This window comes from Procambarus clarkii, chromosome 75, assembly GCF_040958095.1.
Source record: "Procambarus clarkii isolate CNS0578487 chromosome 75, FALCON_Pclarkii_2.0, whole genome shotgun sequence".
Taxonomy (NCBI): domain Eukaryota; kingdom Metazoa; phylum Arthropoda; class Malacostraca; order Decapoda; family Cambaridae; genus Procambarus; species Procambarus clarkii.
In genome coordinates, this window is record NC_091224.1 from 28,367,494 (window position 1) to 28,382,002 (window position 14,509).

Here is a 14,509-nt window from a genome sequence, read left to right on the forward strand (position 1 = left end):
TATAACATTAATAATTTTGTAACTAGCGTCAAAAATTTTTTATTTGCTTAACTAAACGAAAAACTAGAGGGTTCAGTTCCTGAACCGATTATGTGCCTCTGTAATCCTTTACACCACCGCCCACGGGATGGGTATGGGGTGCATAATAAAGAAAGAAATTGAACTGGTCGAGGACCGGACCGCGGGGACGCTAAGCCCCGAAATCATATCAAGATAACCTCAAGATAACCAGAATAAGTGCGCAGAACAAGACTAGTGAGCGGTGGGAGGGATTAACGCAGTCTGCCTCAGTGTCGCGCGCTCCGCCGCCACCAAACCTTCGCTGCCATATATACTGATTTGTGAACATTTTCTCACCAGTTTATGCAATATTATGACATTTGACTCATGTGGGTATCGTGACTTGCTCTTATATAATGTCACAACAGTGCTATATATAACACGAAAACTTATTTGATATAATTTGGTGAATTATATCCAGTGACAAATATTTTGCATATTTAAGTGTAACAGTTACATTTGTAATATAGAAAAGCTTCCCAGACATCGTGCGAACATAAATAAAACCTTAATTAAGTGACCCCAGGATAAAAAGTGAATAGATGTGTGATGTGAAGAATGAATGTGTGAGGAATGTGTGAGGGAAGGTGAGGCGGGAGGCACAGCGTGTCTCCTCATATAGTGAGGTAGTGCAGGTGCCTACAGGGCCGCCTCGAGGAGCACACCTCACGCCCCGACGGTAACGTTATCATGCCTACAGTGGCCGTCAAGGCCCTCAAGAAGGGCGTGAAGAAGGGCAAGAGGTCAGGCAAGGCCGCTACGACCCTCAAGGTTCGTCAACATTTGTTATCCTCTTCAATTATTGTAGTTTACGAGAATTGTTCTCATTTTTAACTTGAATGTTTGGTTAGGATATTTAGAGAGATATTTAATAACTGTAGTGGTGTAGTTTACGGGCGGAGGTTGTAGTTGATTGTTGCGTGGGGTTGAATACGTGTCATCGCGCGCACTTGTGCCCCGGGGTCGACTCTCACCGGGATAAAACACTCTAATATCACCAGGAATTAAGTTGTACACCAAGGGTGGGATATTTGTGGTATTTCACGAACTGACATTTCCGTTCTCATGAATAATGCATAAGCTAAGCTACTGCGTCACTCCAGTTGCTACCGACTCTCTCATTAATCATGTATATTATACACTAAATATTTCCGTCTTCCAAACACTTTACGAAGGATATTAATGTACAATTCAAATATAAATGTTAAATTGATTACGTTCTGGAAGACTTGTTAATGTGTATATAAGAGTGTATAGGGTTGAGGTAATCAATGAGGTGAGGGTCGCCAAGCGCGTGCGGCCCTCACCGTAAGGCAACCGCGATGCTCCATTCATTTACTTTATACATGCGGAAAAAACACATGTGAAAAATAGAGAATGTTTAACGCGTTTTCGGCTACATCGCCTTCATCAGAGCAAAGTAGAATGGAGCTCCATTCTACTATGCTCTGATGAAGGCGAATGTAACCCCTGTACACAAATGTGGTGATCTCACTGATGTTAACAACTACAGACCTATATCAATCCTGCCTAACTTGTCAACAATATTTGAAAAACTAATCTACAAGCAGCTTTACTCTTATCTAGCCAAACACAATATACTTAGCTCTTGTCAATATGGCTTCAGACCTAAAAAAGCACTAACGATGCACTTATTAGTATGATTAACTTGATTCATGCAGCTCTTGATAAAAATGAGTTCCCTGTTGGGTTATTTGTGGACCTGCGTAAGGCTTTTGACACTGTCAACCACCAAAACCTTCTTCTTAAATTACATCATTATGGAGTCAGAGGACACTCCCTGCAATACCTCAAATCCTACCTTACTGACAGCCTCCAGTATGTTTCTGTGAATAATACAATTTCTCCCACCCTACCCATCAACACTGGTGTTCCTCAGGGCAGCATACTTGGCCCTCTCCTCTTTCTCATCTACATTAATGACCTTCCAAATGCCTCCCAACACCTCAAACCAATTCTATTTGCTGACGACACAACCTTCATTTACTCCAGTCCTGACCCCCTTGCTCTAAATGCCACAGTAAATACTGAGCTAAATAAAGTCCCTCTTTGGCTAACTGCCAACAAACTCACCCTTAACATTGACAAAACTTTCTATATTCTGTTTGGCAATAAATCCTCTAATCAAATAAATCTCAAAATAAACAATACCCAAATTTGTAACAAATTAGATGGCAAATTCCTTGGCATTCTCATTGACCCCAAGCTGAATTTCCAGGGACACATTCTAAATATATCAAAAAAAGTTTCAAAAACTGTGGGCATTCTTTCTAAGATCAGATATTATGTACCACGCCCTGCCCTGGTGACTCTCTATTACTCCCTTATCTATCCATATCTCAACTATGGTATTTGTGCTTGGGGCTCTACTACCCAAAATCATTTACGTCCTCTAATTACTCAACACAAAGCTGCTATTAGGACAATATCCAACTCTGGCCCCAGACATCACTCGGTACCCCTACTCAAATCTCTGAAGATGTTAGACATTAAGTCACTACACATTCTCTCATGTGTATTATACATATATAAAACGCTAAACTGTAATGCCAATCCTGACCTCAAAAGCTTCATAGAAGGTTGTAACAGAACCCATGAGCACCACACCAGAAATAAATACAGTTTTGATATTCCTAGAGTACGACTTAATCAAACTAGAAATGCTCTACAAATCAAGGGACCCAGAATGTGGAATGACCTTCCCAACCATGTTAAAGACTGTACCTCTCTCAACCAGTTTAAGATAAAAACGAAGCTATACCTAATAAATTCCCTGTAACCTACCTTACCCCTCTATTGTCAACCAATGTCTGTTTTTCTTTAAAGAGCGCTGTTTGTCGACAGAATTGTATTTGTGCTGCTTTTTCAGCTATGTTTTCATTTCTTGTTTTCATTTTACTCTTTATGCTCAATTAGTATTAAGCTTTAGTCATTTAAGTTTATCATGCCCGAAACGCTTTGCGTAATAGTGGCTTTAGGCATTGTATGTACTAGCTCTACCTATAAGTCAACCAATCTTTGTATAAATCTCTTGTATGTACCTTACCTAAATAAACATTTATTTTATTTATTTATTATAAGTGATTCCCTCACCACCGCCCGGGCCCTGAGGACGCCGCACTCAGCCGACCACACCACCACCGGCCCAGCCTGCAGCCTCCACCAAGACCACCATTTTTTTTTTTTTTTTTTTGAGATATATACAAGAGTTGTTACATTCTTGTACAGCCACTAGTACGCGTAGCGTTTCGGGAAAGTCCTTAATCCTATGGTCCCTGGGATACGATCCCCTGCCGCGAAGAATCGTTTTTTCATCCAAGTACACATTTTACTGTTGCGTTAAACAGAGGCTACAGTTAAGGAATTGCGCCCAGTAAATCCTCCCCGGCCAGGATACGAACCCATGACATAGCGCTCGCGGAACGCCAGGCGAGTGTCTTACCACTACACCACGGAGACTACACCATTTTACCCGTCCTCGTTCACCTCACCGACAAAATGGCGGTTTGACGTGTTCTGGCTGGTTCTCCCGGCGGGGTGACGGTGTCCGACGCCGGCTTGGCTGAGAGGTGCCGGGAGTTGGTGGGTCTTGGTGGGCTCCTGGTGTGCCCTCAGCTGTGGTGGGCGGCTGGCTTCTGCTGTGCCGAGAGCTGTCATCCAGTGGGGGCACTGGATGACTTTTGTGTTTTAGCTGGGGGCCGTGCTTTTGGTTCTGCTTCCCAGTGTTGTGTGGGGGGGCGGGGCCGGTGCTTGTCACCTTGAGGTATTCCTGGGGCTCCCCAATCATCTGCCTGTCTGCGTTTCTTTGCCACGAGGAATATTAGTTTCCCAGTGATTGACGCCACTTGTTTCGCGATTTGGCTTGGCGTTTCACCTTTCGGGCTTCGCGATTCACCCTTAACGATTGATTGATGAAGATTAAGCCACCCAAAAGGTGGCACGGGCATGAATAGCCCGTAAGTGGTGGCCCTTTTGAGCCATTACCAGTATCAAGAGCTGATACTGGAGATCTGTGGAGGTGCGACTGCACCTGCGTGACGGGAGATGTCTCCCGTGCACCCTTAACGGGTATGCCCTTATTATCTACAAGGCAGAAAAGGTCAGGTGTATTACCAGGGATACATGTCTGAGGAACGGAGGTTTCAGTTAGGTACCCCACAAGGGGGAGTATTAAGTCCCACCTTATTCAATGTATTAATGAACAGATTAGCATCAGAGATGTATCCTCCAGGGGTCACGACGATCATATATGCTGATGACATTCTTATACAAGGCACTTCTGGGAACAAAATTCAAACTGCTCTTAACATACTTGGTACAACCTGTCACAAGTTAGGCTTAGTTATAAATGCAGATAAAACCAAATATGAGTATAGGAAACGAAGAAATATAACACTTACTCTAAATGGTGTGGAACTGAGCCGTGTTCAGAAGTACAAGTATCTGGGCATGTATGTTGGATACACATGTGAGAGTAAAAATGCTGAAATAAATCATATCAGCACCTTATGTAAAGCCCGTCTGCATCCTCTGAAAGCACTGGCTTTTTCTGGTAAAGGTGTTGGGGTACCTATCTTGCGGATGTTATACATAAGCACTGTTCGGTCCCTGATAGACTACGCAGCACCCGTATTGTCTTACACAGGCCAAGGCAGAATTCAAAAAATAGAGCTGATACAGAACGAGGCTATGAGGATTATTCTTGGATGTCAAAGAAATGCAATGATTGAAATAATGAGAATGGAATTAAATTTACAGAGTGTGTGTGATAGAGTCCGTGACATTAACACTAGAGTATCTATTCGTTTCATGCGGAGAAAAGGAGGGGATAAGCTGTTTGAGAGCGTTCAGACCTGCTTGAGTGACGTACACACTTCCAGGAAACTGAGGGAGACACGCTACACGAGAGGATTAGCTCATGACCTCAGGGAATACGACGTACTTGACTGCTGTAAACCCTCTCGACAGTGTAATATGTCTGCTCCCTGGAAAGTACAGAAAATAGACGTCGAAATTGTACCCCTCAAGGTGAAAAAGATTCATCATGAACCAGGACAATTACGGTGTTTGTATGGAAGCATGATATCTCGGTTACCAAGAGGCAACAGTTTACATGTATATTGCGACGGGTCGGTGGCTGAGGATGGCAGGGCAGGGTGTGGTGTCCTAATAAGGGAATATACGGAGTTTGGGACTGTGGACAGGATAATTGAACTCCGGCTTAGTAATTATATATCATCCACACAAGCTGAACTAATCTACAAAAACAATGTACCTTCACATATACATATCATGTATGTGATATGTAGTATGTGGAATGACCTTCCCAACCATGTTAAAGACAGTACCTCTCTCAACCAGTTTAAGTTAAAAACGAAGCTATACCTAATAAATTCCCTGTAACCTACCTTACCCCTCTATTGTCAACCCATGTATGTTTTTTTTTTTTTTTTTTTTTTCAAATCAACGCTGTTTTAATGTAATTTTCTGTAATAATTTGTAATTGTATTTGTGCTGTTTTTTCAACAATGTTCCCCCCTCTTTTACCTCTATTTTTATTTGTACTCAACGCATTTTTTTCTTTTTACCCATTAGTTTTAAGCTTTAGTCAGTAGTGTTTTTTCCTGCCCGAAACGCTTTGCGTAATAGTGGCTTTAGGCACTGTATGTACTAGCTCTTATCCATAAAGCCAACAAACTTTGTAAAATCTCTTTATGTATGTACCTTTGCCTAAATAAAATTATTATTATTATTATTATTATTAACTGCAGGCCATTCTGGCGTGTTTGGAGGAAGTACGTCATGACAACAAAAATGTTTTTGTATTTGTCGATAGCCGAGGAGCACTGGAGTCCTTAAACAGTCGAAACCCAGTCTTCATGTCTATAGTTGAGGATTGTAAGAGAACAATAGCTGAGATACAGCTGAAAGGTCATAGTGTGAAATTCATGTGGATTCCATCTCATGTTGGAATAGTGCTCAACGAGGTGGCGGATGACTTGGCCAAACGTGCCACATCAAAACCACAAGTTGACATTGAATGTGAATTCACAATGAGACAAATAAGAAGCAAAATCAGAAATATTCAGGCACAGGCAGGAGTGGAGAGGAGAGAGATAATGTATGAGAGAAGTCAAACCATGCAACACTACATGTATGTGAGTCAAAACACCCATTTCACTTATGGTAAAAGGAGAAATGCTTGGAGTGACTGTGTACATGCGGCTCAGGCTTGGGTACAAATATTACTGGGAATATGGGATAGGTGTTCATGATAATGACACGAAGTGTAAACTATGTGGTATGTTATGGTCTCACACCCTTGCCCATTATGTTCTTGATTGTCCGTTGATTAATGTATATAGAAACACTGAGATAAGGACTGTTCCTGAACAAATAGCCTGGATGTGTCACAAAGGAAAGGTTGATGATATTCTTGAGAGATATAAGAATTTTGCACCAAGACTGTAATATTTTGTTGAATTATCTGCATGTCTCTTGCAAATTGTCTATACAGTATAACTAGGTCATAAAAGTATTTGTGTGTACGTCTGATACCATACTACTTGTGAAGGAGGAAATGTATATGTTTATCTCTCAGAATGTTTGGTAATATGTTTATTGTTTGTGATGTGTGTCTATGTATGTATTAACACGTTGTACTGAACGGGGTGAGAATAGCTTGAGCTACCTCATCCCTTTGTGTGTATTTTACCTCAATAAACTTATTTCAATTTCAATTTCAATTCAACGGGTATGCCGGGGCGCATCCGATCCCACCATCGTCGTCTCCCCTAAATCAACAACTACAACAACAACTTGTCTAAGTATTTTGATGTAAATAAAATGAATGGCTCATTCACGCTGGGTTACTATATTTTAGTTCATATATTTATAAAGTAATTACTTGATTCGGGCGCCTTGAGTTTTTTAATTTTGAATTTGGCGGGAGCGGGGGGCGGGCACGTCAACACGGCGCTCCTCAGTGTAGGCGACCAACACACTCGGCCACTGTCTCGCCTCTCTCACCCCCGCGCCTCTCATGCTTTAAGAGGTAAACATAGCAGCTCTGTATGTCTGAGTGATGGGTAAACATGGGGAAGTGTAACTTAGGGGTTTGTCGTGTGGTTAGTGGGACCCTGAGTTGAGGAGCTGGGTCTTTCTTGGTGTTTATCCAGACGAGGTGAGGGGAGGCGGTGAGGTGTTTGGTCAGCTGGTGCTGGGGAATCCCCTGGTCAGGTCAGCTGGTGCTGGGGAATCCCCTGGTCAGGTCAGCTGGTGCTGGGGAATCCCCTGGTCAGGTCAGCTGGTGCTGGGGAACCCCCTGGTCAGGTCAGCTGGTGCTGGGGAATCCCCTGGTCAGGTCAGCTGGTGCTGGGGAATCCCCTGGTCAGGTCAGCTGGTGCTGGGGACCCGCTATTAGGTCAGTTGGTGCCAATTCTCCACAGGTCTGGTCAGCTGGTGTAGGATCCCCATTTGGCCTGGTTAGCTGGTGTATAGTCCCCCTTTGGTCTGGTCAGCTGGTGTAGGGTCCCCCCTTTGGTCTGGTCAGCTGGTGTAGGGTCCCCCCTTTGGTCTGGTCGGCCCTGGCCGGCTGGTGCTGGACCCCCCCCCCCACGGCCCTGGCCGGCTGGTGTTGGCCTCTCCCCCCCCAGGGCCCTGGTCGGCTGGTCTTAACTTATTTGACTCGACCCTCCACTCGACCTACATGATCGAGTATCATGTAGGTCTATATTAGGCTGGGCTAAACACTTACATTGCTGTATTATAAAATGCATCAATCGCTAATCCTGGGCAGGAAGAAATGGTTGGGGACATTTCATTTCACCTAATACTGTACTGTACCTGGGTTCACCTAGCAGTAAACAGGTACCTAGAAGAACTCGGTCAATTGTTGTAGGGTTGCATTGTGGGGAGGGTCAGTAGTTCAACCTTAGGTGGGGGGGGGGGGAAGAATAATCCTTGATATAAGCCTAACATACGTACATACTTTTATTCATTTATCTTTTGTACCTGTTAGTCATACCTGATATGCTGTATTGTACATTCAATGATCTGCTGTATTTTACTGTGCAATATATTAATATAAATCTCCTTATTATAGAATTTTAACTCTTTATAGTTTTTACTTAGCTAAATGAATTGTGGGGTTCAGTCCCTGAGCCCATTATGTGCCTCTGTAACCCTTTCCACTACCGCCCACAAGATGGGTATGGGGTGCATAATAATTGAACTAAACTAAAAACTATAGTTTTTACATTTGTATTTGTTTTGTGGGAAGTTTAACATTACATGTTTTGCCAGAATAATAAATCAACACCTAACACCATGACTGAGAAACTGAAAGGCAGAGACGGCGCTCCAGCTGCAAAAAGAGTGAAGGCTGGTGGTAGAGTGAGTATTACAAAATATATTCAAGTTTTCTGTACAAAAATTAATTTGTTAGGTCTAAAAATTCTATATTAATTATCTTATCTAATTATAGACTTGAACTAAATATATATTGCTTCTTTATTCAATAAATGTCTCGAGTTTTGTTCATTTGTTATACTGTACCGAGAACAATCTACAGGGTGTGCCACTTCGGAAAATTGATTACAAGATTGACCCAAGCTATCAGTTCAGTGAGGCTCCTGTAGAGAAGGTCGACGACCCTTCAAATTTTCACCCAAAGTACTTTTTACGGACACACTCCAAGAACAATGACCCGGCTGATGTACAGACGCAAGTGAGTTGCTTCTTTCTTGTTGGGTTACCATGATGCAGGAGGGTTCCTTCTGTCACTTCTTGAAACACAGTATCCATTTGTTTCACAGTTTAAAGTGTAACTAAATTACACACGAGAACTTAACAAGAGCAACTGGAGAAAGCATACTGGCCCATGTGATGCAGTCATTCATGCATGTATCCATGCATTCAATCATAATCTGCTTTATACAAATCTTATACTTGAACATTTTCCCATAGCTTGACACTTTATCATGCCAAACGAAAGACTGTCATGCAAACACCTGCAGCTGAAGAACAATAGTGTCACAATATTCTAATGCATATTGCTGCCTCAAGCAATAAATGTTTGCTAATAAACAACTTCATGCATTGTTTCCTTACTCCTGAAACATTCCTTCACTTAACGATAATACGTAGCCATGAGTTTGTCAAGTGGTGTGGGTAGCATTCTGGGAAATGTCTGGTAGGCCTAATAGGACTGTATTATGCCAGTCTTCCTGTCCTCAACCTTTGTAACACCGTAATACCAAGTTTTATCTTACACTTGGGTAATATTACATATATATATGTCAGTTTTTGCAAATTTCTATAGTGCAAATCTTTGATTAACATTGGTCGCAGTCTGATCGTGTCGACCTGAAGATTTCAGTTAGCAGGAGTCGTAATCTAAGGGTTCAAGGATCTTAAAATTGTGTTGTGTAATGTGATGTGTCTGCATATACACAGTTTGCTCCTTATATCAATTAATTATATATATATATATATGTGTGTATATGTAACATATTATATTTATGATCGATGTTCCCTTCGGGAATCATAATTTGAAGATGAATAGGAAAACCAGGGATATACTGAACATCTTGTAGCAGAATCTTTACTTTAAAAAACATAACGTTTCGAATACTTCTCGTATTCATCATCAGATCTAAAAGAAAAAACAGAAATCACAATCAAATAGCTGGTAAACAAAGAACTCATACTGAATATAATTGCCTATCAAAGAAAGGAAAATGCTTAAAAAAACAAAACACTTAAGCGCACTTAAAGTGATCAATACAAATAAAACTTATTAACTGTCACATATATTAAAACTAATTTAAAATCCATTAAACTACAAGATGAAATTTATAACTACTAAAACAAACCATTCTATTAAACTTACGTGAAGTGATCAGAAGTGAAACTTGATACCTAACACATAGATACTAAACACTATAACAAATATTTATATAATGACTACAAATCTACAAAAAATGTATGTAAAATACAAACAGAATAAACGACAATTATAAAGTACTAACCAAAATCTTATAAAAAGCTCAAATATTAAATAAAATTAAATACCAAAAAATGTATTATATATCCTAAACAAAAGATTATATTAATGTACAATGTTAAGACTTGAAATAAGTAAGAAAGGGCAAAGACATGGTAAACTAAACAAAATTAAACTACCAAAATAAACTAAAAATCAAATTACAGGGCCTACTGTGCACTATACAGTGTACAATTGAACAGCTGAAAGGTTGCTATTTAACAGAGGCCGCAGCTCCTTTATATATAAGGATTCCATTACTCTCAAATCTGACTGGCCATTCATACAAGTGTCCAGAATTTTAAAATCAGATTTCAGCAGAGAATGATCAAACTCATAACAATGGTTTCTAATCTCCGAAAATGCTGGTTTAGACAATGGTAATCCAGTCCTAAAAGATAATCCCCGGTTCTCAAGTATCCTAATCTTAAAGTTCCGAATGGAACTCCCGACATATCCAGCATTACAGCTGGAACAATTATACATATATATGACATTTGAGCACAAGGGGGTAGGCACTTTATCTTTAAATTTAAAATAAGAGCCTATGGTATTTGTGTTGACAAAAATAAATCTGAAGTCTACTTGAGGATAACACTGCTGCAACAGTCTCCTCAAACGACTCCTTACAGCAAAGCTAATACTGCCATAAAATGGTAATTTAATATATTTAAGATCCCTTTCCACTGTAGTAATCCTACACGATGGTTGAAACTTCTTATTTAAGAAATTCCTTATAAAAGTATAAACCATATGCACAGGATAACCATTATTTGAAAAAAATTTCACAAGAAAATTAATTTCCTGATCAAAGTTATTCCAATTAGAACATAAAACAAAGGCCCTATTCAGTAAAGTGTTAATAGCATTTTTCTTAAAAATATCAGGAACAAAGGAATTAAAATTTAAACCTAAACCAGTAAAGGTTGGTTTCCTAAAAACATTAGTGTTGAACCCATTAAGGTTATTCACTTTTACATCAAGAAACGACAATGAATTATCCACTTCACACTCTGCAGTAAACCGTATATTACTATGTTGTGCATTAAGATACTCTCTAAATTTCTCAATATGACATTGGTCCCTAAACAACAAAAAGTGTCATCTACATATCTCCTGTACAAGACTGGTTTAAAGGCCGAAGGACAATTATCAAGCCAATTAATTTCGTGAAAACTCAAAAAAGCATTAGCCAGTGCAGGACCTAAAGGAGACCCCATTGCTACTCCATCAATTTGTTTATAATAAATATTATTAAACATAAAGATGGAGTCTTTAACTGCTATTTCTAACAGCCGTCTGAATATTTTACTACAAAATCCAGACACTAAGTTAGTGTCAGCAAATAATTGACTTACACAGATGTCAATGGTTTCCAACAGAGGAATATTAGTAAAAAGTGATTCAACATCGAAACTGGCCATTATAGTTGGGAACTCAAAATTTAAAGAGGAAAGTTCTTTTACAAAATCCTGAGAATTTCTCACAGTAAATTCATTATGCGTTAATGGTTCTAATAATGGAACCAGAAACTTAGCCAGTTTATAATTAAAGGTGCCAATCGCTGATAAAATAGGACGAATCGGTATACCTGTTTTATGAACTTTAGGTAACCCATATAAGATGCCAGGCTTAGAGCCAGTTGCAAGTAATTTAGTATAATCGAAAAGAGAGTCTTTCAAACTTCTTAAAACTCTATTCAGTTTATCCTCACATTTCAAAATATACGAGAATGGGTCTATATCAACCAACGTAAATTTAGAGGGGTCTTCCAACAACCTTTCCACCTTATTAACATACTCTAACTTGTCCAAAACCACTATTCCCCTACCTTTATCTGGCCTGGTAATGCAAATACTCCTATCATTCTTTAAGCCATTAATACACTCCAATTTCCTTTTGTCAAAAGGAGGGAATGTAGATCTATATTTACCAAAGTCGTTAAAGACTTCATGCGCTAAGGAGGAAACAGTACTGATGATATTGGTCCAACTATAATTTGTACCAGTCCTTAGGGTACAAGTTTTCAATGTGTTGCATAACCGCTCAAAACCTAAAAAATGATTAACAAATTTAGGTTTTTTACACGTCAACCCGAAGTCTAACCCTAGAGAGAGAAGTTCTTTCTCAATGGGAGACAGAACTCTCTTTGAAAAATTGAAAACCACCTTATCAGGGTCCACCGAATTAAATGAAGGTATACCCAAGTTACGCAATTTCTTCTCGTGAATAAGTCTACATTTTTCAACCCTTTTTTCATTATAATTTTCATATTTACATTTTAAAGATGCAAAATCAACCCAGGAAACCAAGATCTTGAATTTCTCCAAGTACACGTGCAATTCACTTTTCAGCTTATTTACCCGCTTCTGCTTTTCAGATATTTCAAAGTCCAACAATCTTAATAACCAAGAATTATATTCACTTGTCAACGCAAATTTGTCGGAATACACTTTAAACCTGAGGAATCTTGGGACCAAACGATGCGCCTTACAGGTCCTGTAAGGACCTGTAAGGCGCTTTGTTCCTGATATTTTTAAGAAAAATGCTATTAACACTACTGAATAGGGCCTTTGTTTTATGTTCTAATTGGAATAACTTTGATCAGGAAATTAATTTTCTTGTGAAATTTTTTTCAAATAATGGTTATCCTGTGCATATGGTTTATACTTTTATAAGGAATTTCTTAAATAAGAAGTTTCACCCATCGTGTAGGATTACTACAGTGGAAAGGGATCTTAAATATATTAAATTACCATTTTATGGCAGTATTAGCTTTTCTGTAAGGAGTCGTTTGAGGAGACTGTTGCAGCAGTGTTATCCTCAAGTAGACTTCAGATTTATTTTTGTCAACACAAATACCATAGGCTCTTATTTTAAATTTAAAGATAAAGTGCCTACCCCCTTGTGCTCAAATGTCGTATATATGTATAATTGTTCCAGCTGTAATGCTGGATATGTCGGGAGTTCCATTCGGAACTTTAAGATTAGGATACTTGAGCACCGGGGATTATCTTTTAGGACTGGATTACCATTGTCTAAACCAGCATTTTCGGAGATTAGAAACCATTGTTATGAGTTTGATCATTCTCTGCTGGAATCTGATTTTAAAATTCTGGACACTTGTATGAATGGCCAGTCAGATTTGAGAGTAATGGAATCCTTATATATAAAGGAGCTGCGGCCTCTGTTAAATAGCAACCTTTCAGCTGTTCAATTGTACACTGTATAGTGCACAGTAGGCCCTGTAATTTGATTTTTAGTTTATTTTGGTAGTTTAATTTTGTTTAGTTTACCATGTCTTTGCCCTTTCTTACTTATTTCAAGTCTTAACATTGTACATTAATATAATCTTTTGTTTAGGATATATAATACATTTTTTGGTATTTAATTTTATTTAATATTTGAGCTTTTTATAAGATTTTGGTTAGTACTTTATAATTGTCGTTTATTCTGTTTGTATTTTACATACATTTTTTGTAGATTTGTAGTCATTCAGTCTCCGTGGTGTAGTGGTAAGACACTCGCCTGGCGTTCCGCGAGCGCTATGTCATGGGTTCGTATCCTGGCCGGGGAGGATTTACTGGGCGCAATTCCTTAACTGTAGCCTCTGTTTAACGCAACAGTAAAATGTGTACTTGGATGAAAAAACGATTCTTCGCGGCAGGGGATCGTATTCCAGGGACCATAGGATTAAGGACTTGCCCGAAACGCTACGCGTACTAGTGGCTGTACAAGAATGTAACAACTCTTGTATATATCTCAAAAAAAAATTATATAAATATTTGTTATAGTGTTTAGTATCTATGTGTTAGGTATCAAGTTTCACTTCTGATCACTTCACGTAAGTTTAATAGAATGGTTTGTTTTAGTAGTTATAAATTTCATCTTGTAGTTTAATGGATTTTAAATTAGTTTTAATATATGTGACAGTTAATAAGTTTTATTTGTATTGATCACTTTAAGTGCGCTTAAGTGTTTTGTTTTTTTAAGCATTTTCCTTTCTTTGATAGGCAATTATATTCAGTATGAGTTCTTTGTTTACCAGCTATTTGATTGTGATTTCTGTTTTTTCTTTTAGATCTGATGATGAATACGAGAAGTATTCGAAACGTTATGTTTTTTAAAGTAAAGATTCTGCTACAAGATGTTCAGTATATCCCTGGTTTTCCTATTCATCTTAAAATTAACATATTATATATATATGTTTACTACCCTTTATTTGATCTAGATATGGCAGTGTTCATTTGAGCCCAACCAGGAAAAGGCCAACTCGATGACCAATGTGGTAGCAACTTGTGGAGGCTCCTCTGTGTGTTTTATTAATGTGGACGATGGAGAGGTGGTTCTCAAATACAATCGCAGCACAAAAACGTAAGTTTG

General features: G+C 39.0%; 1 protein-coding gene across 2 annotated transcripts in view; it reads left to right on the forward strand.

Annotated features, from left to right (window-relative positions):
* Positions 1–288: 288 nt before the first annotated feature.
* The window catches only part of LOC123771610 (leucine-rich repeat and WD repeat-containing protein 1), a 53,285-nt gene continuing 39,064 nt past the window's right edge, over positions 289–14,509 (forward strand). The window contains exons 1-4 of one of the 2 annotated variants that reach the window (XM_045764197.2): positions 289–831; positions 8,386–8,475; positions 8,654–8,809; positions 14,358–14,500. In XM_045764197.2, the coding sequence (XP_045620153.1) occupies positions 751–831; positions 8,386–8,475; positions 8,654–8,809; positions 14,358–14,500 (470 nt within the window). In that variant the 5' untranslated portion in view covers positions 289–750. Of the gene's footprint in view, positions 832–6,993; positions 7,136–8,385; positions 8,476–8,653; positions 8,810–14,357; positions 14,501–14,509 lie in introns of those variants that run through there. The other variant, XM_045764198.2, reaches the window with a different exon arrangement.